At 47.2% G+C, this 27978-nt stretch overlaps 2 protein-coding genes across 12 annotated transcripts; one reads left to right on the top strand and one right to left on the bottom strand.

Annotated features, from left to right (window-relative positions):
* Positions 1–31: 31 nt before the first annotated feature.
* On the top strand, positions 32–12293 carry LOC310756476 (uncharacterized protein). 2 transcript variants are annotated; one of them, XM_083600628.1, is made up of 6 exons: positions 32–712; positions 2139–2511; positions 4801–4914; positions 5835–5954; positions 7051–7152; positions 8602–12293. In XM_083600628.1, the coding sequence occupies exons 2-6, from the start codon at positions 2490–2492 to the stop codon at positions 10908–10910; spliced, it is 2667 nt and encodes an 888-aa protein (XP_083456754.1). In that variant the 5' UTR covers positions 32–712; positions 2139–2489; the 3' UTR covers positions 10911–12293. The 2 variants fall into 2 exon arrangements, with proteins under 2 accessions (XP_083456754.1, XP_083456753.1); XM_083600627.1 differs by lacking the exon at positions 2139–2511 and having other exon boundaries at positions 34–712.
* A 1404-nt stretch (positions 12294–13697) lies between these two features.
* On the bottom strand, positions 13698–26617 carry LOC310756774 (uncharacterized protein). 10 transcript variants are annotated; one of them, XM_083601490.1, is made up of 6 exons: positions 26320–26617; positions 23416–23581; positions 22477–22581; positions 19892–19993; positions 19226–19327; positions 13698–18477 (listed from the first exon to the last, which is right to left on the bottom strand). In XM_083601490.1, exons 2-6 carry the CDS (start codon positions 23426–23428, stop codon positions 17096–17098), a joined length of 1704 nt encoding a protein of 567 aa, XP_083457616.1. In that variant the 5' UTR covers positions 23429–23581; positions 26320–26617; the 3' UTR covers positions 13698–17095. The 10 variants fall into 10 exon arrangements, with proteins under 10 accessions (XP_083457616.1, XP_083457620.1, XP_083457613.1 ...); XM_083601494.1 differs by having other exon boundaries at positions 23416–23532; XM_083601487.1 differs by having other exon boundaries at positions 23416–23670; positions 26412–26617.
* Between the last annotated feature and the right edge of the window lie 1361 nt (positions 26618–27978).

Here is a 27978-nt window from a genome sequence, read left to right as displayed (position 1 = left end):
ACGAGAGAGGCATTCTATTCTGTTGTGACTGTTATTCCAGTAACTGTCATTTTTAACGGCTTTTCTGTTCTCTCTGTGTGTGAGAAGGAGAATGGCTGCTGAGAGAGGCTTCTCAAGATACCGGGGAGGACAGTGTTGTGTCCGTGTGACCTGTCTGAAGTGAAAAGGACAGAGGAAGATCGCCAAACGTTAATAGGGAGAAACCTGTGCAGGGGGTCTCTGTAAGGAAGAGTGAGGATCTACCTCAGGAAGAAGCTGAGGGCAGGGAGTGATGATCTACATCAGAAACAATCCATCAGGGAGGAGACCAGCAGTGCCTCCTATTCTCCAAGAGGTCGCTGTAGAGGCGCCGTGCTGGGAGGAGATGTTGAGGAGGCAGCCGGACTGGCCTCTAAGGAGTGTGCTGCAGCCATTGCTGCCACAATGACAGCAGCAGCAGGTGATGTATTCCTTGGAAGGCAGATCTGCTGCCACTGTAGATGCTGTCGCCTGAGGTGGCTGCCTCATATTGCCTCATGGGAGGGCCGGCCCTGGCTACACCTACTCTAGCAGATGAGTGCCATCCAACAATTCAGGGCCAAAGAGTTCCTGCCTAGCAACCTGGCTTCTCCGACATCCTCCTGTGTGGTTTCCATGGAAGAATCAAACTCTACAGCGGCATCTGGTGTAGGCCGTTCTGTCTTGAAGGAATTCGCCACCATCTCTTCAAAAGGTACCAGTGCCTATATAAGAGACATGCAAACAAAACGGAATTGGCTGCTACCAAGTAGAAGACTTTTAAGTAGTTGCTGCCTAGTGGAAGACTTTAAAATAATAATAAAAACAGAAGGGTTGGGGTTGCCATATTTCAAGAAGTGAAAATCAGGGCAAAAACAAATTGTTGAGCTTTTTCAAAGCAAATTTCGGGACATATGGCAACCCTAAGAATGGTTCAATAAAATATGAACAGAGGTTAAAAGTGAGAGCTACAATTCCCAGAGTTCCCTGGGGAAAGCGTTTGCTTGTCAAGTCACACTGGGAATCGTAGCTCAGTGAGGGGGATAGATATCTCCTCACAACTCTCGGCACCCTTAATAAACCACTTCCCAGAATCCTTTGGGAGAAGCCCAACTGGCCCAGTTGCCCTCATCTTCTGTGGAAATAAAGGAAGAGTTTCTGGACCAGGGCGACGCTGCTTTGGATGTGTGGAAGCAGCGCTTCAGGAGCTACTGCTACGCATGCGGGCAGCCGAGGGACTTCTCCTCCTGAATGAGGAGATGCCACAGCCCTGAGGAGAAGATATTGCCACTGGGCTTCCCAGCGCTGCGACACTTTCTCCTCTGGCTCCTCCTTAACTGGGGGGAGAAAGAAACTCCTTCGCGGCCCCATCTTGGATGGCATGAGGGTCTCTGATTCCTTTGAGCTGCCCTCCTGGAACTGCACCACCTCCATTTTTATTCCTGGCTATTGTATTAACGCTGGGAATTGTAGTTTACCCCCCACCCCCCAAGAGCTAAAATTCCCAGCAGGCCTTAATGAAGTGCAGTGCTTTGAGATGCAGCCAGCCACCCTATAAGCAAAGTAAAAAATATATCTGGAGATAGCTCAGAGAGTTGGGGGGAAATCCTGCATTGTAGGGGGTTGAATCATTAGATGTGACCCTTGTGATCCCTTCCAATTCTACAATTCTATGATTTAGAAAGAGAGATGGGGAGACTTGAGGTACATTCTCCTCTGAACCACCCCGACTTTTAACCTTTGAATTTTGCTTGCTTAAGGTTTCATTCAGCTTTGGGGAAATTGCAGGTGCCCGTTATGCAGTTGGATACTTCATTATATAGCTTTTGGTGAATTCTGAAGACTCAGCCTTTCCTTTCGACACCTGAGATAGTGCTGATTTTTGTAAAATATAAATTTTGACAGTATTTTTTAAAGTCTTTAAACTGTATTTCGGATTGTTGTGATCCACCTTATAACCTCAAGTTGAAAGGTCGGTAATTAATAATAATAATAATAATAATAATACAACACCACAGAGAACACTCTCAGTCTCATTCATGCACTTCCCAGCCGACCCCTCCTTCTCTGCCCTTCCTCTACTTTCTCTACTAAGCAATTCTTTTCTTTTACATTTTCTTTTAATTTTAAATTATGCGCAGGTTTCCCCGCCCCTTTCTTCCTCGCATGATTACGCGACCGCAAGAGTATTTGCGCCGCGCGCGGGATTCGAACCCAGCGCCCGGCGGAGATGCAATCGGCTGGAGTTGCTTGGACGTTTCTGCGGACAGCTGCTCTCCGTTCCCTCCCCGTGGACTCAAGGGGTTAAGCGGAGAGAGCGCCTGTTCCTAGAGAGGATCAGATAAAGATATGAGAGATGGGGAAGTGCAAAAAAAAAGCAAAAAGCGAACCTCCTTCCTGTGTGTTCCCCCTCCCCCGCCCCTTTCTGGATTTGGGGGGATTTAACGCCGCCTTGCAGAAATTTGGGGTTTGCAAGATTCGCAGAGGCTGCAATGCAAAGGCTGCAAGGAGCGGGTGAGTGAAAGAGAAGAGGGGGGACCTGCATTTTAAAGGGGAAGAGAGAAGAAGAGGTAGGAGAGATGAGTTGGGGGGGGGCGGAAAGCAAACCTCTCCCCCCACAAAATCAAAGGCTCTTCCTTTTGCAGCGCATCCTCGCCCCTGAGCCCCGCACCCCTTCCCCACTACCCCTATTTAGATGAGCTGCAGACAAAGAAATCGAGAGGCAGCAGCGGGAGGATAAACGCCTCTCGTCTAAATGCGGTGAATCTGGAAACAAAAGCGGTGTGCATATTGTGCACCGAGAAGATCAGAAGTGTGGTGGTGCTCCAAAAATCACAGTCCCCAAATAACACTGGGGTTTTATTTATTTATTTATTTATTTACTTGTTTGTCCATTCGCTTGTTTATTTGTCCATCATTTTGTCAGTATTTGCACATACTGCTTGCCCCTTCCCCGTCTTTCGGGAAAACGCCTGACTTACTTTCTGCCTCACAGCTTTAGTCTCTGTTGTTGTTGTTAGAATTTATATACCACCCTATACCTGGGGGGTGGGTCTCAGGGCAGTTTAAACAACCTTAAAACATCAATGATTTCCCTTCTTCTCTTTCCATGGTTCATTTTGCATAACATAAATCCTTGCATATTTTACATAAACTAAACCATTCGGCGTTCAGTTATTACAGCCATCAAAACTTATTTACACTGTTGAATTTATTCTTAATGCTGCCAGCGTTTTCAGCTGTCCACAATTATTTTCCATCTATTCAATAAGCGTTTTCCAGTCATCTTCAAAGGTGGCTTCCGGTTTTCATTCATATTCCTATCACTTTTTTAGCTTTCAAAAAGCCGCCTTGGCTGCTCTTGTTTTGAGCAGGATATCAATTGGGTAAATGATTCATACGGCGATAACAATGCCAGCCTACCTTACAGGGTTGTTGCAAATAATAATAATAATAATAATAATAATAATAATAATAATAATAGAATTAATGAGCATAAAGTGAGCCCTTGCGTGGGGCAAGGGAAAGATTGCCTCCTTTGGGGAGGAAGGGTGAGGTGGAAATATTAATAATATACTGATCTGGGCGGGAGTCTGAAACCAAAACAAGCACATAAAGTTTAAAGAAATTATGGGGGGAATAACTTCAGTGTAGGGTCACTTCAAAATCCTACACGCCACGGGTAGCCAACAGGAATATCAGTTGCTGGAAACGGCAAGGTTGGTGGAGGAAAGGGCTGTTTTTCAGTCATCGTCCCCAAGGCATCTGGTTGGACACGATGACAGGAGACTCTCCTTATCTTCTTGTCGAAAATAAACAATGGTACAAAATAATAAAGGTGCAATGATTAGAAAAAGGCATCATTTGGTATCTGTGCGAACTGTTGATCTGATCCAGCAAGGCTGTTCTTATGCTTTTATGGAAGTTCAAGAACATCTGGAAGGTACCAACATCCTATTCTGTATATATGTGTGTGTGTTTGTGTGTGTGTGTGTGTGTGTGTGTGTGTATTTGTATACCGCCTTTCATCCATTGATGAAGTTCACAACATAAAAATGCAAGGTTAAAAAACCACAAAATACATAATAAAAGCAAGAACAAAACAAACCATTAATCCCTCCCCCCTTCCCCTTCCCCCGTTGACCTTCCATCTTGATTTGCTTGCCCAAAACTTAACGCAGAGGTTAGACTATGCCTGGTCATTATTGAGTTGCTATTTTTTTTAAAGAGAGGATACAGTGGTACCTCGGGTTAAGTACTTAATTCGTTCCTGAGGTCCGTTCTTAACCTGAAACTGTTCTTAACCTGAAGCACCACTTTAGCTAATGGGGCCTCCTGTTGCCGCTGCGCCGCCAGAGCACGATTTCTGTTCTCATCCTGAAGCAAAGTTCTTAACCCGAGGTACTATTTCTGGGTTAGTGGAGTCTGTCACCTGAAGCGTATGTAACCTGAAGCGTATGTAACCCAAGGTACCACTGTATAAGACAATGAACATTTGCCCAGCACTTAGCCTGATTTGCTTGGGGAGCGATTACACATCTTCCTGTTGGTTGGTTGTTCACCACCGCTCATTTTTAATGTTTTCCCCCATCTACTTTCCAACCTGCAAAAAGTCTGGGGGATTTTTTAAGTGCATTTGTTGCACTAGGGTGACAGAACCCTTAAATCCGCTATAAATGTGGAAAAGCAGAATTCTGGGTATGTGTATCTCCAAATACCAACAGTCTGAATATGAGCTAACATGGCTATAAACACAAAAAAATGTTGCTTCTGACTGTGTCTGCCTCTTTCCTTTCCCCTCAGCCTTTTCTCTTCCGGAACCTGACATGCTCTCTCGACTTGATCCTGGAGAAGACCCATGGGTTCCGGATCTTTCCGCCAAAAAGGAGAGGGAGATTCCATTGGACGGTGGAGAGGGTGAGAGAGCTTAAACAAGCTAATTGAAAAGAAACCATTTGTCCTGGAGCAAAACCCCAAAATCGACTCCCTCCACCTTCTCGGCCTCATTCCCTTTTAATATTTCTTTTTCAGAGTTTCCTTTATTTATAATATTTTTATTAGTTTTATTAAATATTACAAGGTAAATAGAAAAGGAAAATCAAAACAAAATCCATACATAACAATATAAACACAATCGTCTACATATTGACCAAATGCAGTCTAAAGAAGAAAAAAGACAACAGATAAAGGAAAAGAAAAAAGAAAGATAAAAGAAAAGGGGAAAAAAGAGAAAAAAAGAAAGGGGAAGAAACTACTATCCATCAATAATACCAAATTTATACTTTAAGCATTACATTATAAAAATCCTAATTAAAATATTATAAAAGACTTCCACCGCATTCACCACACGTCTCTTAATTTCTAGTTCACCTTTACATCTGTTCTTTGTTCACTTCCTTTCCTTAAGTTCTTTCATAGTCCATCAATTCTTTGTATTCTTTATATTCTTCACAAGGTTAGTCTAAGCACAACGAAACTTTCGTATTTGAGCCCTACTTGTGTAAATATTCATTTAGACAATCCCATTGTCTCTGTACCATAATTCTGGATTTGTGCCTTATTAAGTCCGTCAATTAACTCCAGATACTCACATAGTTTACTTAACCATTCTCTTTTTGTTGGAATAGTATTTCCTTTCCATTAGCTGGCTACCAATATTCTCACTGCTGTTGATGCGTATAGAAATATGTTGATTTTATCTTTGGGGATATCCTTACCCAAAATTCCTAATAAGTATGCTTCTGCCCTTTTGTTCTATGAAACCTTTATCAATTTTTTAAACTCTTCATGGATCATATCCCTAAAATGTTTAATCTCTGGACATGTCTCTTTTTCAGGGTTTCCTGATGTGATCATAAAGGTGGAACAGGAAGAGGAGCTGTGGCTTCCGGAGAAATCGGAACAAGGAGCGAATCCGCTGAACTCCTCTCTCCAGGAAAGAGAAACGGTATCCTCGGGTGAGGAGCAGCCTTAAACATGCCTTTATAATTCAGGGGCAGGGAACTTTTCCCACCTCCGAGGGCCACATTGCCTCTTTGAGAGCCTTTGAGGGGCCACCTGCCAGCGATGGGCAGGGACAGAGGAGAAAGTGGGCAGACTAGTGGATGCGACTGTTATCATTGTACAGTAGGCCACGTTCTGGCCACGCAGAAGTGTGTTTGCCTGGCTGGAATGTGTGGGATAACGCTTCTTGTTAGTCTGGATGGAGAGATGTGTGTGGGTAGCTGTGGAGACCTCAGAATATTGTTTGGCTGGAATGTAGCCTAAAACAGAAAGGTAAGAGTCACATCTGTTGCTCAACCCATTTTTGCCCCCGCCCACCAATCTCAGGCCCCACCTTCCCCAAAGGTCACCCCCCAAGTGAAGGTGGCTCTCAGAGAGCCAGTGTGGTGTAGTGGTTAAGAGCGGCAGTCTCGTAATCTGGTGAACCGGGTTCGCTTCCCTGCTCCTCCACATGCAGCTGCTGGGTGACCTTGGGCCAGTCACACTTCTCTGAAGTCTCTCAGCCCCACTCACCTCACAGAGTGTTTGTTGTGGGGGAGGAAGGGAAAGGAGGATATTAGCCGCTTTGAGACTCCTTCAGGTAGTGATAAAGCGGGGTATCAAATTCAAACTCTTCTTCTCAGGCTTTTGGATGGTTGCCGTGATTCTGTGGTTCTTTGGCTTCCCAATGGTTAATATTTTCACAATGTTGTGTCCCATCTTGAGTGAGGGATGGGATAATCCGACTCACGAGATGCCCTGGGATTTGTGGGAGAGGTGAAGGGGTCTTCCTGGAAACCCATTGTTGGAGGTCAGGATATCATTCCACACTTAGCGCAACTTGCACGGCGTAGCGGCTGTTAAGGGAAATCCTGGTTTAAATCTCACCTCTGCCATCAACTTAGTAGCTGGCCTTTAGGCAAGCCACTTGTATCCCATCTGTTAAATGGGGGCGGGGCTTGTTGGGCTGTTTGTAAAGATTGCAACTAGATGATGCAGGGGGAGTGCTTTGAAAATTGAAAGTCCTGTGCTGAAATCAACATACTAACAAGTGTCTTCCCCACCAACCAGGGTTTTCTGCTGTGATAATCAAGAAGGAAGAAGATGACGAGCTTTGGGTGTTGTATCACCAGGGCTCTGAGGAAAACGAAACATCCCCACCTGCCCACTCAGGTGAGAGGTTTATTTAGCTGAGTCTGGATCCCTAAATAAAAGCACTTTTCCAAGATCCTATTAAAATAACTGTCAGAGAGGCAGGTCAACAATATCTACTGATATTCTGCTTTTGCAAAATCAAAACCGCATTTGTGCCTTGATTTTCAGCAGCAGCTCTCTCTGCGCCCAACATGCAGGGCAAGCTTCGAAGTGGAAGGATAATCTCCAGCGACAGCTGCCTGTAGTGGCTGTTGGAACCAGCGACTATTACAGGCACAGGGAGGCTTCATAATAAGCAGGACATTAACTGCACCTCAGATACTCACAAATGTCTCCTCTTTTCTCATAATGCTTGCCCCATCCTCAAAGTGAAGCTAGACTCTTGTTTTACACTTTGGTCTCAGGTACAACTTCTGTGTTTGCTCCATCGACTGGAAGGGAGTGTATTTGTGTGGAGTTGTGCACATGTGTCTCCAAAAACAACAGCAGTGAAGAAAAAGTGTGATCCTCCTCCAGGCTCTGTGGAATAGCTTTCTTGTCGAGATAATGACAAGTGATCATTATCTGTACTTTCTGGAAACAATTGAAGACATTTCTGTTCCAGTGGGTTTTCCCAGTTGAATGAATGAGCCCCTGCCCTGGATGTCTGCTTTGTTTTGGATAAATATATCTGTTTGTGTGTGTGTTGCTTTTAACTTTTAAAAGTTGTTTTTATTGTACATTGCCTTGAGACCCATCTGTGGAAAGGGATAATAATAAGTCGTACCTTGGATCTCAAACGCCTTGCAAGTCAAACATTTTGGCTCCCGAATGCCGCAAACCCAGAAGTGAGTGTTCTGGTTTGCGAATGTTCTTTGGAACCCAAATGTCCAACACAACTTCCGTGGCTTCCGATTGGCTGCAGGAAGCTTGGAAGCTGCGCCTTGGTTTCCAAACATTTTGGAAGTCGAACGGACTTCTGGAACAGATTCCATTTGACTTCCAAGGTACCACTGTAGTAGTAGCAGTAGTAGTAGTAGAAATAATAATAATAGTAGTAGTAGTAGTGTTGGAAGGGACTTTGAGGACCACCTAGTCCAACCCCCTGCAATGCAGGAATATGCAGCTGCCCTATACAGGAACCAAACCTGCAACCTTGGCGTTATCAGCATCACACTCTAACCAACTGAGCTATCCAGGCTATAATAAGAATCCAGGGCCCAAGTACATAGAGTTGTCTCTAAAAATTTGACAAATGGCTCAGAATGTAGGAATCTTTTGCCCAAGGTGAGACTCGAACTCGTGACCCTGAGATGAAGAGTTTTATGCCCTGCCAACTGAACTATCATATTTGTTGAGCAAGTAGGCGTTCCACTTGCATGACAACATAAGTAGATTCATACCCATTATTAAGATAACACATTGTACATTTTCCCTTCCCAGTCAAACTTGCCTGTTCACTCGTTTGCTTTCCCTTTATCCCGACAGAAGAGGGCCATGGGAAAAGGTGCACGGAGGAGAAAGAGAACAAATGCTCAGACTGCGGGAAAAGCTTCACGCAGAGGTCTAGCCTCGTGCGACACGAGAAGACGCACACAGGAGAGAAGCCCTACGAATGCGCAGAGTGCGGGAGGAGCTTCAGCCAGAGGTCGATCCTGACCCGGCATGAGAGGACCCACACGGGAGAGAAGCCGTACAAATGCTCAGAGTGCGGGAAGAATTTCCGCCACAAGTCGGCGCTTCTGAGGCATGAGAAGATGGAGGCCGGGGAGAGGCCGTACGAATGTTCTCACTGCGGAAAGGGCTTCATCCAGAGGTCCAACTTCCTCATCCACGAGAGAATCCACACCGGCGAGAAACCGTACCTGTGCTCGGACTGCGGGAAAAGCTTCGTCCAGAGGTGGCACCTGCTGGTACACGAGATGACGCATAAGCCCGAGCAGCCCTATCAGTGTACAAAGTGCGGGAAGAGATTCAACCACAGCCTCAACCTCATCGTCCACGAAAGGAGCCACGTGGGGGAGAAGGTGTACCCGTGCCCAGACTGCGAAAAGAGCTTCACGCAGAGGTCAAGCCTCGTACGGCACAAGAAGACCCACACGGGGGAGAAACCGCACCGGTGTGCCGAGTGCGGGAGGAGCTTCAGTCAGAGGTCGATCCTGACCAGGCACGAGAGGACCCACACGGGAGAGAAGCCGTACAAATGCTCTGAGTGCGGGAAGAATTTCCGCCACAAGTCGGCGCTTCTGAGGCACGAGAAGATGGAAGCCGGGGAGAGGCCGTACAAGTGCTCGCACTGCGGAAAGGGCTTCATCCAGAGGTCCAACTTTCTCATCCACGAGAGGACCCACACCGGCGAGAAGCCCTACAAATGCGCCGCGTGCGGGAAAGGCTTTGTTCAGAGGTCGCACCTTCACGCCCACGAGGTAATGCACAAGGAAGAGGAGTCCTTTCAGTGCTCAAAGTGCGGGAAGAGGTTCAACCACAGCTTGAGCCTCGTCATCCACGAAAGAAGCCACACAGGAGAGAAACCGTACCCGTGCTCTGCCTGTGGGAAAAGCTTCGTTGACAAATCGAGCCTGGTCAGACACGAGAGGGCCCATCGAGGAGAGAAGCCATATGCGTGCTCTGACTGCGGGAAAAGGTTCAGCTATAAGTCGGCCCTCCTCAGGCACAAGAAGACCCAAGCGGGAGGGAAGCCATATTGGTTTTCGGCCTGTGGAAAAAGTGTCATCCAGAAATTGAAGCACCTCGCGCACGAGAGAACTCACAACGGAGAGAGCCTGTACAAGTGCGCTTACTGTGGCCGGGCCTACAACTTGAAGTACAAGCTCCTCATCCACAAGAGAGCCCACACCAGGAAGAAACCTTACCAGTGTTTGGAGTGCAAGAAGAGCTTCGGCCAGAGATCCAACTTCATTGTGCACCAGAGGACCCACACGGGGGAAAAGCCCCACAAGTGCTCCGATTGCGGGAGGTGCTTCAACGACTGGCGCAACCTCGTGAAGCACAAGAAGACCCACACGGGAGAGAAACCTTACCGGTGCCACGCTTGTGGGAAAAGCTTCACGAACAAGTCGAGCCTCGTCGTGCACGAGAGGACTCACACTGGAGAAAAGCCGTACGGGTGCTCGGGTTGCGGGAAAGGCTTCACCAGCAAATCGAGCCTGGTTAAGCACGAGAGAACTCACACGGGGGAGAAGCCGCACGCTTGCACGGACTGTGGGAAAAGTTTCATTCAGAGGTCGAACCTCCTCAGGCACGAGAGGACCCACAAAGGGGAGAAAACGAACCCGTCCTCCGACGGCGGGGAAAGTTCCGGCGGCGACTCAGCTCTGACTAGAGACGTAGGGGCCCAGGCGGAAGAGAAACCCTATAAATGTTCCGAGTGCGGGAAAAGCTTCCACGAGAGACGGAACCTCGTCGTTCACGAGAGGACGCACACGGGGGAGAGGCCGTATAAGTGCGCTCACTGCGGGAAAACCTTCACCAACAAAACGACTCTCGCCGTCCACAAGAGAACTCACACGGGGGAGAAGCCGTACGGATGCCCCAGCTGCGGGAAAAGCTTCCCTTACAAGTCGAGCCTGATCAAACACGAGAGGACCCACACGGGAGAGAAGCCCTACAAGTGCTCCATCTGCGGGAAAGGGTTCAACCAGAGCGCCAACTTGCTCGCGCACGAGAGGACCCACACGGGAGAGAAGCCGTTCAAATGCTCGGACTGCGGGAAGAGTTTCGGTGACCGGTCAAATCTGATCAGGCACCAGAAAAGTCACACCGGAGAGCAACTCTAGAAAAGACTTGTGCTTTGGTAGGGTAGGAAGAAACCTCACAGTGGATATTTCCTGCTAGGCACCATAGGAAACAATGCAGGATATACCACGACAGGCTTCATCTTCCCTTTGGGTCATGTGACAGAGCTTTTTCTGGGCTGTACAATTTTACACTGCTGTGGGGTATTCACATAGTTGAACATTCCCTAATTTGGGGACAGGATCTTCCTGCACATAGAGAATTAGCACATCAATAAAAGGAACTTGGGCATGTTATGTTTATATCTACGGGGAATTTTGCATATGGAGGATCAACACACACACACACACACACACACACCAGGCCTCTAGCAGTTCAGTCTAGTGGAAAAAGCACTAATTTCCTGGTGGCTAGTTAGCGCTGATCTTCAGTTCCTTACCCCACAGACCTCATCCTTGAGCTCTGCGTTCTTAATACGTACATCCCGTTACCTTTCGCTTTTCTCGTTTTACTTCATTGCAGTAATGCACTTCAGAACAAAAACTTTTTAACGCTTGCAATGTTCCCACGGGGGAATTAATTGTATGGGTAAAAGCGAAAGTTCACGGAGAACACTTGGTTTGGCTGGCTACATCAAACAGCATGGAAAACTATTACAACAGTCCGTTCTTGCAGATCTGAAATTAGATGTTTTCAGGGCAAATCCTGCTCTGATATTTCTATTTTGCAATTGCCAGTCTTTTGCCATCTGGAAGGTGCATGCGCAGTCTGGGTCTCCCGGGCCGGCCAGTGGCACAAAGTCTGTTCCACCATCTGAAAGCGAGGGAAGCCATTCAAGTCATAACAGGGTTTCATCAAAGAACCACTTCCAGATTTGGTTGAGGTTGAGGTGGCCAGTCCCCATGGTCAGATCCTGCCTGCAAGGAAGCGATGGACAGTTGCGGTAGTCCCCCACTTAATGCGTCGTTGGTGTGTTGGTGTGGAATCCCACAGATCTGCTCTGGAACAGATCCACTTTCAGAATATTCTCTGCTAAAGTAGATCCACGTTGGGGGGTTGATGACGGTGGGGCCAACTGAGAATATGCCCTTTCAAATATTTGAGCTTTCTTTTGCTGTCCATTGATATAGGACAGAAACTATTCTTAAGACCTGGATTTAAATTCAATTTAACAGTCAGGGGTTGTGTGTATGCCACAATTCCTGAGAAGTACATAAAAAAAAATGTCATCAGTCTCTAGAAGCATCCAGCTTTCACATTTTGGCTGTTGCTGAGGTTTATTTTGTTGTTGTTGTTAAGCTGGTATTATTCTCTGCTCTATATTTGATTTGTTTTATTGTAACTGGAAGCTGCCCAGGCAACTATGTTAGTGGGCAGCTTACAAATATTATTGCTCAAATAAACATTTTTTTAAAATAGAAAAATAAGTGCAAGTTACTAGTCCTTATGGCTTTGAAGAAAACTTCGGGAAGTGCTTGCTGAAATCTTAGAAGCCAGATCTATTTCCCTTGGTTGAGGGCAAGACTACAGGGTCTCAAAGATCCCTTGGCTAGCAAAACAAGAATGATGCAAATTGCCGATTTTTTTAAAAGGAATTATGCATTGTATAAATTGTATAAATGTAGATTTGGAGTGCATTGACAATTATTTTTTAATGCCAAGGTCACCATACAGATAATCCTCTTAACAGTCTTATGCCTGACCTCAGGTTGCAATCCTATACATGCTTACCTGGGAGTAAATCCAATTGAAATCAGTGGGACTTCTAGGTAGAAGTATAGGAGTGCATTTTAATTTCGAATCCATGGCCCTCGAGATCTCTTTGGTCTACAGCTAAAATCAGTGTTGGAGGTTACACCACCCAAATGGGATTATACTATTTGTTGACAGAAAGCCTTGGCCCAGTATACCTGAAGGAGCGTCTCCACCCCCATCGTTCAGCCCAGACACTGCGGTCCAGCTCCGAGGGCTGTCTGGCGGTTCCCTCACTGTGAGAAGTGAAGGTACAGGGAACCAGGCAGAGGGCCTTCTCAGTTGTGGCACCTGCCCTGTGGAACACCCTCCCCTCAGATGTCAAGGAAATAAACAACTATCTGACTTTTAGAAGACAGATGGCAGCCCTGTTTAGGGAAGTTTTTAATGTTTGAAGTTTTATTCTGTTTTTAGTCCTCTGTTGGGTGCCACCCAGAGTGGCTGGGGAAACCCAGCTAGATGGGCGGAATATAATTATTCTTATTCTTACCCTGCCTATCTAACTGGGTTGCCCCAGCCACTCTGAGTGGCTTCCAACATAATATTAAAACAAAGCAAAACATTTTAATGTATGATGTTTTTAAACTTCCTGATACAGGGCTGCCTTCAAAGAGTTGTGTAGTTGTTTATCTGGTCCCAGAACATGTGTTGAGGAGGTGGGGAGAAATACAGTGGTACCTCGGGTTAAGAACTTAATTCGTTCTGGAAGTCTGTTCTTAACCTGAAACTGTTCTTAACCTCAAGTACCACTTTAGCTAATTGGGCCTCCTGCTGCCGCCACGCCGCCGGAGCACGATTTTTGTTCTCATCCTGAAGCAAAGTTCTTAACCCGAGGTGCTATTTCTGGGTTAGCAGAGTCTGTAACCTGAAGCGATTGTAACCCAAGGTACCACTGTAATGGAATAGAACATATTTTCATAAAGGAGAAAATGGCTGTTGACTACAAAAAAAAGCAGTATACCTGTACACTGCAACATTTTGTTGCAGAGCCTGCTTGTCACCTCTTAAGTGAGGTGAAAGTTATCTTGGACATACTTCTTCTACCCCGGACAAGAAACACAGAAGCATGCAGCGAGTTGTTTTGCCCGCCATATTTTAGAAAGCTTATTTATTAATTAACTTTATATCCCACCTCTCCTCACAAGGGAGCCCAGGTTATGAACGAGTAATAAAACGATAAAAGCACCTTGCAATACGGTTTGGGAAAAGATCTTCTTTTTAAATGCTTGTTGAAAGAGGGCTTCAGTAGCTGCTGAAATGAGACACGCCAGTTGAGTATTTAACAGGGAGGAATTGCAAAGGGGAGGTGCCAGCACACAGAAGACCGAGTCTTCCACTCTGTGGAACAGACCTGCTGGTAAGATGGAAGCTGCAAGAGGCCCTCACCTGCTGAGCACAACTGGATATATAAGCCGGCTGAGAATCTTTCAGGTATCCTGGCACCTTCGACTTAGCAATGTGTCGGCAATATCCTGCCACATCGAGCAGTCAAGCCGCCGCATTTTGCACCAACTACATCTTCTGGAGCAACTTCAAGGGCAGCCCCACACAGAGCACATTGCAGTAATCCAGCCTACTGGGCTCTCTCAACCTCTTCACTCTGGCCCTTTGGGTATCGCTGGACCCAGAACCCAGCATCCTGTTTCTAACATGGGTCCAGGCAGATGCCTCTCAAGAATTCATGAGGAGGACCCAAAGATAACCCCCCCTAATTTGTTGTTCATTCTCTAGCACCTGCCACTGGTAGGGAGACCACCACTTTGCCTGAGCTGCCATAGCTAACTACTTAAACTTGCTTTTCCTCCTCTGCTCCCGTTCCTGTTTCCTTGCATGCCATGTCTTTCTAGACAGGCACCTCCACCAAAGATTCCATTGGGCAAACTGACCGCTGCCCAGTACCTGGAAGGCTGCTCAAACACACCAGAAGACCAAAATAATTATAGAGAGACTATTTGTTTATTAGGATGTCTACTTGCGTCTTGCTACAGATGCATAAATTGCTTCATCATCACACAAAAGAACCTTCCTCTGCCTCAAGACAGCTTCAAAACGTGGCTTTTATTTTTAAGGCTCCGCAGAGGAATAATCAGCATGCAGGATAAAAGAATTGGGGTGCAAGAGGGGTGCCATATCCATGCGAGAAGATATGCTGGTATTGCTGAATGGGGGACACACACACATCATCTTTAAAGAACATGGCTTCCCCTGAAGAATTCTCGTTCACAGAACTATAATTCCCAGCACACTACAGTTCCCAGGATTTTTGTGGCGGGAAACGGTGTAATTTAAATAACCATTGTGGATGTGACTGCTGTGGGAAGCTGTTCCACGCATGGGGTAGGTAGAAGGTAGACTGGGGTTGCCAGGTAGATCATTGGATAATTTGCGATGCATGTTCAGGAGTCGTTGGGGGCCAACTGTAAATATGGCAGCAATGCAGGCCAAAGGCACGTCTAGTCCAGCATCCTGTTCTCACAATGACCGCCTAGAGGCCTATGGGAAGCTCACCCGCTTACCACAAAAGAAAAAATCAAATCCCTGATGAGCACTACCTCAAAGCTATAAAATTTCAATTGTATACACAGGTTGCTCCAGTGTGTGGCTCATGAGGCGCAGCTGGTAATTAGCTACACCTCTCAAGCCGCCATTTTGTATGCGGCCCCACCCTCTACTTCCATACTTTGTAAAAAAAGGGAAATGTAAAGGACCCCTGGACGGTTAGGTCCAGTCAAAGGCGACTACAGGGTTGCGGCGCTCATCTCGCTTTCAGGCCGAGGGAGCCGGCGTTTGTCCACAGACAGCTTTTCTGGGTCATGTGGCCAGCATCACTAGACCGCTACTGGCGCACAGAGGACCGTGACAAGTGCCAGAGCGCACGGAAACGCCGTTTACCTTCCTGCCGCGGTGGTACCTATTTATCTACTTGCACTGGTGTGCTTTCGAACTGCTAGGTTGGCAGGAGCTGGGACAGAGCAACGGGAGCTCACCCCGTCGCGGGGATTCAAACCGCTGACCTTCTGATCAGCAAGCCCAAGAGGCTCAGTGGTTTAGACCAGTGTTTCCCAACCTTGGGCCTCCAGCTGTTTTTGGACTACAACTCCCATCATCCCTCGCTAACAAGACCAGTGGTCAAGGATGATGGGAATTGTAGTCCAAAAACAGCTGGAGGCCCAAGGTTGGGGAACACTGGTTTAGACCACAGCGCCACCTGCATTACCCATATTTTGCACCTGGATTTAGTTAGTGAGGCTCAAGGTTGAAAGAAAGGTGCCCATCTACATTATAAATCTAAAGCCGTATTGTACTACTTTGAACAGTCATGGCTTCTTCCCCCAAGGAATCCTGGGAACTGTAGTTTGTTAAGGGCCCTGAGAGCAGTTAGGGGACACCCCCAATTCCCAGAGCTACAATTCCCAGAGCTACAATTCCCAGAGTTCCATGGGAAGAGGGATGGACTCTCAGATTTGGGGAACAGGGGTCTCCTAACAATTCTGTGTTTACGTCACAGAGCTGCCATCTTATGAGTGGTTTAACAGTCAAGCCCCCTTTGGAGGGAATTCTGGGAAATGTAGTTTTCTAGGGGAAATAGGGGTCTAAAAAACAAACACAGCACAGTTCCCAGGATGCTCTGGGGGGAAGGTCATGTCTGTTTGAAGTGATAAAATACTGTTTTAAATGTATAGTGCAGAAGAGGCCTAATTTGGTGTTGGGCAAGCTAAGAACCTAACTCTGAACACCAAGGTGAGGGGAAATGGGCTGTTTTGTCATTTATATTGAAACTCCACTCCCAACAAGCAAGAATCTCCTAAACATAAAAGTGGATTATTTAATCCGTTACAGTAAATGCCCGCTGACTCAGTCCCACAATCCCCAGCCCACAGACCTCACTTCAGTGCTAATACTGTAATGCAAAAAGTATGATTACCCAATTATTTCTGCATGTACTATTTGCTGTATTTAGGCTTCTGTCTGTTTTTATTCGCTGCTATAGATAGCCTTTTAGATGGATTTTTTTAAAAAACAAAGCTCATGTAATAATAATAATAATAATAATAATAATAATAATAATAATAATTAGAACCAGCAAGCCTGAAGTCTGCCTATACCTGGTATTGAGCCCCTTGCCCATTTCCCTCCCCCAACACAGACATTTTCTCCACCCTGGAAAAATATGAGGATCATAACCCATCTGACGTTGAGGTTGAGCATGTTCGGCTCACTGTAATCAGTGAATTTTAATTAGGCCTAATTCTGTGTTGCGCCACAGCCCAGGTGTGAATCCACGTCCCAAAGGTTAGGAGGATTGGCTCGCCTACGGCGACCTGAGATCACGACGGAGGCGATCTCACCAAACCAGGGACTTCTTATTTCACAGCTGCATCGCTACCACTATATCAGTCCTAATAGTCTCATTCCAGCGGAGTTTCTTCACAGCTTAGACGACCTGACCCACGGTCGCAGTTCAGGCCTTCTTTCACTGCTTCTCCTCAGTGTGGGTTCTCTCGTGCTTGTTGAGAATCGTTCTCCGGATGAAGCCTTTCCCGCAGTCCGAGCACTTGAACGGCTTCTCCCCCGTGTGGGTTCTCTCGTGGACGATGAGGCTGGAGCTCTGGTTGAACCCTTTCCCGCAATCCGAGCATTTGTAAGGCTTCTCCTCCGTGTGGATCCTCTCGTGCCTGATGAGGCTCGACTTGTCGCTGAAGCTTTTCTCGCAGGCCGCGCAGCTGTAGGGCTTCTCGCCCGTGTGGATCCTCTCGTGTTTGATGAGGCTCGACCTGTCGCTGAAGCTTTTCCCGCAGTCGGAGCACCTATAGGGCTTCTCTCCCGTGTGCGTCCTCTCGTGATTCGTCAGGTTGGACTTCCGGTTGAAGCTCTTCCCGCAGAAAGAGCAATCGTAGGGCTTCTCACCCGTGTGAGTCCCCTCGTGCCGTATCAGATGCGAGCGGCTGCTGAAGCTTTTCCCGCAGTCCGAACATTTGAATGGCTTCACTCCCGTGTGGATTCTCTCGTGTGTGAGAAGGTGCGACCGCCGGACAAAGCTTTTCCCGCAAGTGGAGCACTTAAACGGCTTGTCCCCTCTGTGGGCTCTCTCGTGTTTGTTAAGGCTCGATTTGTCGCTGAAAGGTCTCCTGCAGTGGGAACAATTGTACGGTTTTTCTCCGGTGTGGATTCTCCTGTGTATGACAAGGCTCGAGTTCTGATTGAACCCTTTCCCACAGTCTGAACATTTGAACGGTTTCAAGCCGGTGTGTTTCATCTCGTGAATGAGGAGGTTTGATCTCTGAAGAAAGCCCTTGTCACACACGGAGCAGCTATACGGCTTTTCGCCCCGGTGGATTCTCTGATGTGCAAGGAGGCTGGCAGTCTGAATGAATCTTTTGTCGCAATCCGGACATTTAAAGAGTTTTTGTTCTCTATGGATCCTCTCGTGTCTGACCAAGGTTGAACTCTGGTTGAATCTTTTACCACACTCTAAGCATTTGTAAGGTCTCTGCTCAGTGTGGCTTCTCTCGTGCCTGATAAGGCTGGAGCTCTGATTGAACCGTTTCCCACAGACTGAGCAACTGTAGGGTTTCTCGCCCGTGTGTTTCCGCTTATGCCGAATAAGGCTGGATCCGTCGCTGAAGCTGTTCCCGCACTCGGAGCACCGAAATGGCTTTTCTCCTGTGTGGATTCTCTCGTGTGTGCGAAGGTTGGATCTTTTCATGAAGCTTTTAGAGCAGCAGGAACACTTGTGTGGTTTCTCTGCAGTGTGTTGGCTCTCGTGTTTGATAAGGCCTTGTTTGTCGCCGAAGCTTCTCCCAAAGCCTGAGTAATATGGCACTTCTCCCATGAATATTCTGTCGCGTCCATCTCCTATCAGAGTAAACAGAGCGCTTTAACGTCTTTCTTTACGAAGTCAATGACAAAAAGTACTTGCAGTCAGACTTTACAGCAGGGCCAAACAAGCCCCACAAAACCACTCTCCCAAACACTGCCAACAGACATTTCCCATGCAGAAGGTCCCATGTTCAAGACTGATCACAGAATCATAGAACTGTAGAGCTGCAAGGGACCCTGAGGGTCATCTTGTCCAACCCCCTGCAACGGAGGTATCTCAGCTAAAGCATCCATGGCAGATGGCCCTCCAACCTCTGCTTAAAAAAGGAGAATACAACACTTCCTGAGGGAGTCTGTTCCACTGCTGAACAGCTCTGTCAGAAAGTTGTTCCTGATGTTTAGTCGTAATCTCCTTTCTTGTAACTTGAAGCCATTGGTTTGAATCCTACCCTCCAGAGCAGGAGAAAACAAGCTTGCTCCTTCTTCCATGTGACAGCCCTTGAGATATCTGAAGATGGCTGCTATGGGACCTTCTGCATGGGAAACATTCTCTGCCCAGTCATGGCACACTTGCTGTCATATTATCCATACCAAGACAGAACCCTCATGTTCAAAAGCAGTGTATCTGCAAGTGCGCCTCACATATCGGAAACAAATAGCAAGGGGAAGCTGGGAGATTTTGGGTCCTGCTTGTGAGGTTGGCCACTATTGTGAGGAGAAACTGCATATTCAGTTATGAGGCTAATGAAGGTCCCAATAGCAAGTTAGTTTTAAGCTCACTCACCTGAGTGGGCCGCCTGGAATGTCACACTGGTCTCCGAAACCAAGTGGCAGGGAACGTACGGCACCTCTTCTTGTTCCAACTTTATTATCACATCCGGAAGCTCTGCTCGGGGAATGAGAAGAGAGGAGGGCGGCTGAGGAGCTGGCTCCATGACAGGCAGAAGAGGGCACCAACCTGTCCAAATCCCAGAGCTTTCCCCAATAACGCAGAGCCAGGCTACATGTTACACTTTCCCACCCACAGAAAAGCTGTCCAGATCCTCCTGTTATGACCTTGGAAGTGTCTGGAACGGGCTGGGCCTTGCGCTCCTCTGATTATGTCTCCACAGCTCCCAGCATTCCTGTGCATCGGCCATGTTGGCAAGGGGCTGATGGGAAATGGAGTCCCAACAACATCTGGAGGGACACACAAGTACTCCCAACCCTGATGTGTCACACTGTTGAGTCACCCTTTCTCTAATAAGTTTGTGATGGTTGGCCCCCATTCTACCAATATTTTATCCCGACTGAATGAGATTGTGAACCTGGGTCTTCCAAGTCATCGTCTAACACTACCCATTGCACCGCACTGTCTCTCAAAGTTATGAACAAGCAAGAGTTTCCACATTCTCTTCCTGTGAAAAGCCAAGGTTGATTCCCAAGAGTTTGCCCAGATCTTTCCATTTACCCGAGCCGTAGTCCGCTGGGATCTCTCTTTCCTCCAAAGCAGGCTCTGGGATCCATGGATCTCCCCCATGGACCACTTCAGTTTTAGGAACAGGGAATCCTGCTGAGGGAAAAAAGTGACCAATGTAATCAGAAGGAACAAGGTAACAGGCACTTGTCACATAGGGCTTTGTTTACCAACATTGGGACCAGGATTCCTAAAAGATCATCACATCCCTGTATCCCCAATTGATCACTGAGCTTGGCAGGAAAGGGCCTCCTGTAGATGGTAGTATTAGTAGTAATAATAATAATAATTTTAATAATTTTAATAATAATAATAATAATAATAATAATAATAGCAAGTCCAGAATTCAGGGATGATGGGAGTTGTAGTCCAACAACATCTGGGGACCCACAGGTTGAGAACCACTGTTCTAAGAGAAGTCCTTGTATTATCCCCATACCGCAGCTGGTGGAGAAGGAAAGTGGAGGCTAAGCTTGCCAAAGGCTGCCCAACAAACTCAGGGCTGAGATCAGAGATAACCATAATGGGTATCCTGGCTGGTAGCTCAACTATTTCATGCCACTAGTTCTCATTAATAATAATAATAATAATAATAATAATAATAATAATAATAATAAATTTTATTTATATCCCGCCCTCCCCAGCCGAAGCTGGGCTCAGGGCGGCTAACAACAATCAAAATAATCCAACATTCTAAAAACATTCATTATAAAATTAATTAAAATCAAATTAAAATCAAATTGATGGCAACCATTAAGCAAAATTCTGTGCAGATTGCCAGAGGAGGGGGTCAGGCTGCGCCCTGACCAAAGGCCTGGTGGAACAGCTCTGTCTTGCGGAAAGATGTCAGGTCCCGCAGGGCCCTAGTCTCTTGTGACAGAGCGTTCCACCAGATTGGAGCCGCGGCCGAGAAAGCCCTGGCTCTAGTTGACGCCAGCCTAACCTCTCTGTGGCCTGGGATCTTCAGGATGTTTTTATTTGCAGACCGTAAATTTCTCTGTGGGACATACCAGGAGAGGCGGTCCCGTAGGTACGAGGGTCCTAGGCCGTATAGGGCTTTAAAGGTTAAAACCAGCACCTTAAACCTGATCCTGTACTCCACCGGGAGCCAGTGCAGCTGGTATAGTACCGGATGAATATGATCTCGCAGCGAAGACCCCATAAGGAGTCTTGCCGCGGCATTCTGCACCCGCTGGAGTTTCTGGGTCAGTCTCAAGGGCAGCCCCACGTAGAGCGAGTTACAATAATCCAGTCTGGAGGTGACCGTCGCGTGGATCACAGTGGCTAGGTCAGGGCGAGAGAGATAAGGAGCCAACTGCTTAGCTTGGCGGAGATGAAAAAATGCCGCCTTTGTTATAGCTGTAATCTGCGCCTCCATAGAGAGGGAGGTATCGAAGATTACACCCAAACTCTTAACGGACGATGCTGGCACTAATTGCACCCCCGCAAGAGATGGGAGTTGCCCCCTCAATGCCATATCGCTCCGTCCCAGCCAGAGGACCTCTGTCTTCGAAGGATTTAACTTCAACCGGCTCCCACGTAACCATCCAGCCACAGCTTCCAGACATCTGGTCAGGGTGTCTGGGGCCGAGTCAGGATGGCCATCCATGCCATCAAATGCCAACAGTGTCCCTCAGCTCTCTATATTGGACAAACAGGCCAAACCTTACGCCAAAGAATAAACGGACATAAATCGGACATCAAGAATCACAAGACAGAGAAACCAGTAGGAGAACACTTCAATCTCCCAGGACATTCTATACAAGATCTCAAAGTAGCTGTATTACTACAAAGGAATTTCAGAAATAGACTGGAAAGAGAAGCTGCTGAATTGCAACTCATTACCAAACTTAAAACCATGGAGAGACCTGGTCTGAACAAAGACATTGGATTCTTATCTCATTATACATGACAAAGCCATTTTTCACCTTCTCACCCCTTGCTTTTTCCTGTAAGACCTATTGCAGTCGTTAAGAGCCGTCAACAGGCTCATCTCAGCTATCTGCCAACCACCCATTCCCACCACCCTTCTGAGTAATACCCCTCCCCACCTTCTCACTATATAGAAGGATCTGGCAACTTCTGTTTCAGTGTATCTGACGAAGTGTGCATGCACACGAAAGCTCATACCAAGAACTAACTTAGTTGGTCTTTAAGGTGCTACTGGAAAGAAAAAAAATTTTTTGTTTCATCCATCAACAGATAGAGTTGGGTGTCATCGGCATACTGATGGCAACCCAGCCCAAAACTCCGGACAAGCTGGGCGAGGGGGTGCATAAAGATGTTAAAAAGCATCGGGGAGAGAATCGCACCCTGAGGCACTCCACACACCAAGGAGTGGCGCGATGACAATTCCCCCCCAAGCGCCACCCTCTGTCCCCGACCAGAGAGAAACGAGCGCAGCCATTGGAGGACTGTGCCCTGGATCCCCACGTCGGCAAGGCGGTGGTCTAGGCGCCAGCCTTTATTTTTCTATCCACCAGAGTTGGCAGAAAGCGTGGTGTGGGCAACCTGAAACAAAAAATTATCAATGAATAATTATATATGCATCGCACAGTTTAGCTGAACCTATCCACTACCTGAGCGGTCGCCTGAGAAATTCTTAATATCCTCTGATCCCTGGTTATTCGGGAGCCATGGCATCTCATCTTCGTCTTCCAGCTTTATGGTCACGTTAGGAAACTCTAATCAAAGAGAAGAGGAGAAGGGTCTGAGATGTCTTGAATTAGTGATGTCCGGAACTGTTAAGCATAAGGAATGTAGTCAGTAGATTTTAATAATAATAATAATAATAATAATAATAATAATGTATTGGGCTGGGGTATTGTTTGTGGGGGTTTTGATGCTATTGATATTAATTTTTTGTACTTTTATTCTGTGAACTGCCCTGAGATGTGCGGGTACCAGCTGGTATATAAGTTCAATAAATAATAATACAGTGGAACCTCGGTTGTCGAATATAATCTGTTCCGGAAGATCGTTCAACTTCCGAAACATTTGACAACTGAAGCGCAATGGACGGTCCGCAGAATCCATTGAGAAAATGGAGAAACATGCCTTGGAAGCCATTCAACTTCCAAGACATGTTTGAAAATGGAAGCATTCACTTCTGGGTTTTCAGCGTTCGGGTTCCAAATCGTTCGGCTTTCGAGACGCTTGAAAACAGAAGCTCCACTGTAATAATAATAATAATAATACTTTTCTTATGTTTGCAATTATGTAATTCCCCCCCACCATGTTCCAACCAGTTAAAAAATGAGATCTGCCACCAACAAGGGACATTCATTATTTCAAAATATTTGTAGTAGGGTGGGGGGGACGACCCCTAATTTCAATAAAATGCCCTTTGTTTTCTGAAATCTGGGCTAACCAGTCTTATTCAAAGCACATTTTCATTCACACAAAGGGCAGGGGTAAAATCAGCACTGTAATCTCCAAGCACAAATCTTCCATGAATACTGGAACTGCCTTCTAAGCCTCTCAGACGTCTAACACAAAATTCAGAAAGGAATCCTTACCCAGAGAAGCCATATTCCTGTGATTTTCTTGCAGGACCACCCGGGATAGAATTCATCGGTCTGAGTTCATCAGATCTTCAGCACACTTCCATGAAACACAGCCACATCCTCAAAAGTCTTCCTTGAAACAAAACAACAGAACCCGTCCACTTTTGCTACAGAAGAGCTAAAAATCCACAGAATTTTTATTACCTGCCCTTCACCACAAGGCTCCGGGGCAGGTTCCAATGATAATATATATATATATATATACACCTGTGTAAAACAAAAGAAGAGTTACAATCATAAATGTAAAATGTAAAAATGGTTCCAAATATACAAACAATGCCAAGATCTGAAAATAATTCCACATATAAAAATAGTTGCAGTGAAGATGTAAAGGTAAAGGTAAAGGGACCCCTGACCATCAGGTCCAGTCGTGGCCGACTCTGGGGTTGTGGCGCTCATCTCGCTCTATAGGCCGAGGAAGCCGGCGTACAGCTTCCGGGTCCTGTGGCCAGCATGACTAAGCCACTTCTGGCAAACCAGAGCAGCGCACGGAAACGCCGTTTACCTTCCCGCCGGAGTGGTACCTATTTATCTACTTGCACTTTGACGTGCTTTCGAACTGCTAGGTTGGCAGGAGCAGGGATCGAGCAACGGGAGCTCACTCCGTCACGGGGATTTGAACCACCGACCTTCTGATCGGCAAGTCCTAGGCTCTGTGGTTTAACCCACAGGGATAAAAAGCTCTATACTGCATGCAGCCCTCACAACAATGACCCTGTAACATGAATCACTATTATTTCCATTTTACAGATAAGTAACTGAGGCTGGCATGGCAAATGGTATCTAATCAGACCCCCGTTTCATCTAGCCCAGGGCTGGGGTCTCTTTCTGGCAGCGGTTTTCCAGGGTCTCAAGCGGAGAATCTTTCCTAGATAGGAAACTGTATTATACAAAGTCGCAACTAGCTTAGTGTTGTAAACACTGACCGACAGAGGCTCTTGCGAGTTTCAGGCAGGAGACATTCTCAGCTTGGTATACCCAGAGCTGCCAGGGTTTGGAATGAGCTGCAACCCTTCTCTAAATGCCAAGAGGGCGAATGAACCCTGCCTTGCAAACTATCCTTCAAAAGTTACCAGCCTTTGCAAAGCCATTTCAGCAGCTAGCTAGCTCTTCTCCACAGTGTACCCTGGAAATTGTAGCCCTCAGGAATTTAGGAGGGAAACCAAGACTGTTTAAAGTGGAATCTCAGCACATTAAATGTGAACGTGACTCAGAGGCCACTCATTGAAATTAATGACCCCGAGTCAGTCACATCTATTAACCTCAATGGGGCTCCTCTGAGCATAATTCTAGAATTGTAAAGGGAACCAAGGTGTCATAATAACAATAATAATAGTAATAATTTATTTATATCCCACTGTCCCCTGCCGAAGCCGGGCTCCGAGCGCCTGACAACAGTAAAAATAATACACTTTACATAAAATCACAATCAATTAATTTAAATACATTCTAAAATCAATTCATAATCAAATTCATGGCAACCATTGGGCTAGAGGTCTGTGAGGATTGCCAAAGGAGGGGGTCAGGCTGTGCCTTGGCCAAAGGCCTGGTGGAACAGCTCTGTCTTGCAGGCCCTGCGGAAAGATCTCGAGTCCCGCAGGGCCCCGGTCTCTTGTGACAGAGCGTTCCACCAGATCGGGGCCACGGCCGAAAAAGCCCTGGCTCTGGTTGAGGCCAGCCTAACCTCCCTGTGGCCCAGGATCTCCAAAATGTTTTTATTTGAAGAACGTAACTTCCTCTGTGGGACATACCAGGAGAGGCAGTCCCGTAGGTACGAGGGTCCTAGGCCCTATAGGGCTTTAAAGGTTAAAACCAGCACCTTAAACCTGATCCTGTACTCCACCGGGAGCCAGTGCAGCTGGTATAGCGCCGGGTGAATGTGATCCAGCAGCAAGGACCCCGTAAGGAGTCTCACCGCAGCATTCTGCACCCGCTGGAGTTTCTGGGTCAGTCTCAAGGGCAGCCCCACATAGAGTGATCCAGTCCAACCCCCTGCAGTGAAGGAATACAGTAGGGCTGGCGCTGGCCAGTGTGGCATAATGGTTAGAGCAGGCTTTCCCAAACTTGGGTCTCCAGCTGTTTTTGGACTACAACTCCTACCACCCCTAGCTAGCAGGACCAGTGGTCAGGGATGATGGGAACTGTAATCCCAAAACAGCTGGAGACCCCAGTTTGGGAAACCCCGGGTTAGAGTGTTGGACTATGATCTGAGAGAGCAGGGTTCGAATCCCCGCTCAGCAGCCATGAAGGCGTCTCTCAGCCTAACCTCCCGCACAGGGTTGTTGTGAAGCTGGAATGGAGAGGAGGAGGACAATGTACAGCGCTTTTGAGATCCTTGGAAGATAAATGTAATAAATAAAGTCCTCAATCATATCCCTGGTTAGGCTTGTGGCAATAGCAATAGAAGTGCTCAGCCAGCACCTATATCAATATTAGAGAGACAGGGAGAGAATGGGTGCCTGACTATAGGCCTGAATATAGCACTTCAAAGGTCATGCAGGAAAACTACGTGGCTTGCACCAATTGGGGCGAAACAATAGCGGAGAGAGGCTCTTTGCTGGTCGGGAGAGAGCAGAGGCTGCTCTGAACCGATTTAGCAGCTAACGAGATCTTGCAGCTTCTCCGCTTTCCTGCAAGCCCAGCAATTTCCAAGGCGCCTCCCCAATGTCAAAGCCCAGGAAAGTCTGACCCTTTCGGCTGCCCGAGGCCAATGAAACCCCGACAGAGCAAAACATACAAAACGAAAAAAGCCCAGGATCTCAAACGCAGGTTAGGATCCCCTCTTCCCCCAGCGGCACGCGTTGGTTTATTTTTATTTCAAGTGCACACGCCCGTATGCACGACCTTTAAATTTACCTTTCCCATCGCAAACACGGCCGGGCAATGGTCCAGCCTGCACGAAGGGGGCCGCTAATCCGCATTAAGGCTGCAATCCTGCGCACACTTACCTGGGAGCAAACCCCACGGAGCTTGCTCCAGAGTAGACCTGCCTAGGATGGCGCTGCGACTGATCTCCAGCATGCAAAACTGATGGTCAGTGGAAAGGATTCGAATTAAGCTTTTTTAAAAAAAAAAATATGAAAAATAAGTGGGGGGGGGGACGACTTGCATTAAATGCCTCTGGGGCTTCTCCTTGCTGCTTATGCGGGAGGCTTTTCCTTTGTTTTCCGCTTCCCATCATGTGACTCGCTGAAGCCGAGCCCGACGACTGGCAAGTCCAGCCCGACCAATCTGCAGTCTGAGCGCATGGATGGATTGAACTGCTAGAATTGTAGAGTTGGAAAGGGGGCCCAGGGTCATCTAGTCCAACCCCCTGCAATGCAGGAATCTTTTGCCCAACGTGGGGCTCCAACCCACGACCCTGAGATTAAGAGTCTTTTGCTCAACTGACGGAGCCGAGGTCACAAAGCAGGATTCCTTTCTGAAGTGAACCCAGGGCCCCACACATCTATTTTGTGGCGCTGTGGTCCAAACCAGTGAGCCTCTTGGGCTTGCCGATGAGAAGGTCAGTGGTTCGAATCCTCTTTATGGTGGTGAGCTCCTGTTGCTCTGTCAGCTCCTGCCAACCTAGCAGTTCGAAAGCACACAAGTGCAAGTAGATAAATAGGTACCGCTGTGGCGGGAAGGTAAACGGCGTTTCTGTGTGCTCTGGTTTCTGTCATAGTGTCCCGTTACGCCAGAAGTGGTTTAGTCATGGTGGCTCCATGACCAGGAAAGCTGTCTGTGGACAAACGCCGGCTCCTTCGGCCAGAAAAGCGAGATGAGTTCTGCACCCCGTAGCCGTCTTTGACGGAACTTAACCTTCCAGGAGTCCTTTACCTTTTACCTTTACCTATTTTGTTTGTTTCTTTAAGTAGGATTTTTCTATGGCATCAAGAGAACTAGAGACTTGGTTGCTCCATTTTGAGATGCAGGAAGAACTGCAACCTGTGGCGCTCCAGGTGTTGTTGTGGCACAGATTCCATCACCCCTAGTGTTTGGCCAAGCAGGCTGGGGCTGATGGGAGATGCAGCCAAACATCTGGATGGCCACACCAGCCCACAGAATCATACCTCGGGTTACAAATGCTTCAGGTTGCATTTTTTCGGGTTATGGACGCACCGAAACCCAGAAGTACCGGAACAGGTTACTTCCGGGTTTCGGTGGTTGCGCATGCGCAGAAATGCCGAATCACAACCCGCGTCCACAGACGCACCGCTGCGGGTTGCGAACGTGCATCCTGCATGGATCATGTTCACACCCCAAGCGTCCACTGTAGTTGCAATTGGGGGAACAGGGTAAGGCAAGTAACACAGCTGTTTCCGTTATAAAGCATTGGAAAGTTTCTGAATGCTAAGCAACTGCAACTTTATGAAGTTGTGGGTCCTGTGCACACTTGCCTGACCCGTTGCACACAGCCGAACTGCCTTATGAATCAACATGTATAGTATTGCACAGGATGGTGGGGGGTGGATTCTGCACCGAGAGAAGATCCATGGAGAAGTTGCTCTTTCGGTCGGAAGGCGGGTTCGGTTG

The sequence above is a fragment of the Podarcis filfolensis genome (genome assembly GCF_964270895.1).
Source record: "Podarcis filfolensis genome assembly, chromosome: 2".
Taxonomy (NCBI): domain Eukaryota; kingdom Metazoa; phylum Chordata; class Lepidosauria; order Squamata; family Lacertidae; genus Podarcis; species Podarcis filfolensis.
This window is presented reverse-complemented; position numbering and strand designations above follow the sequence as displayed.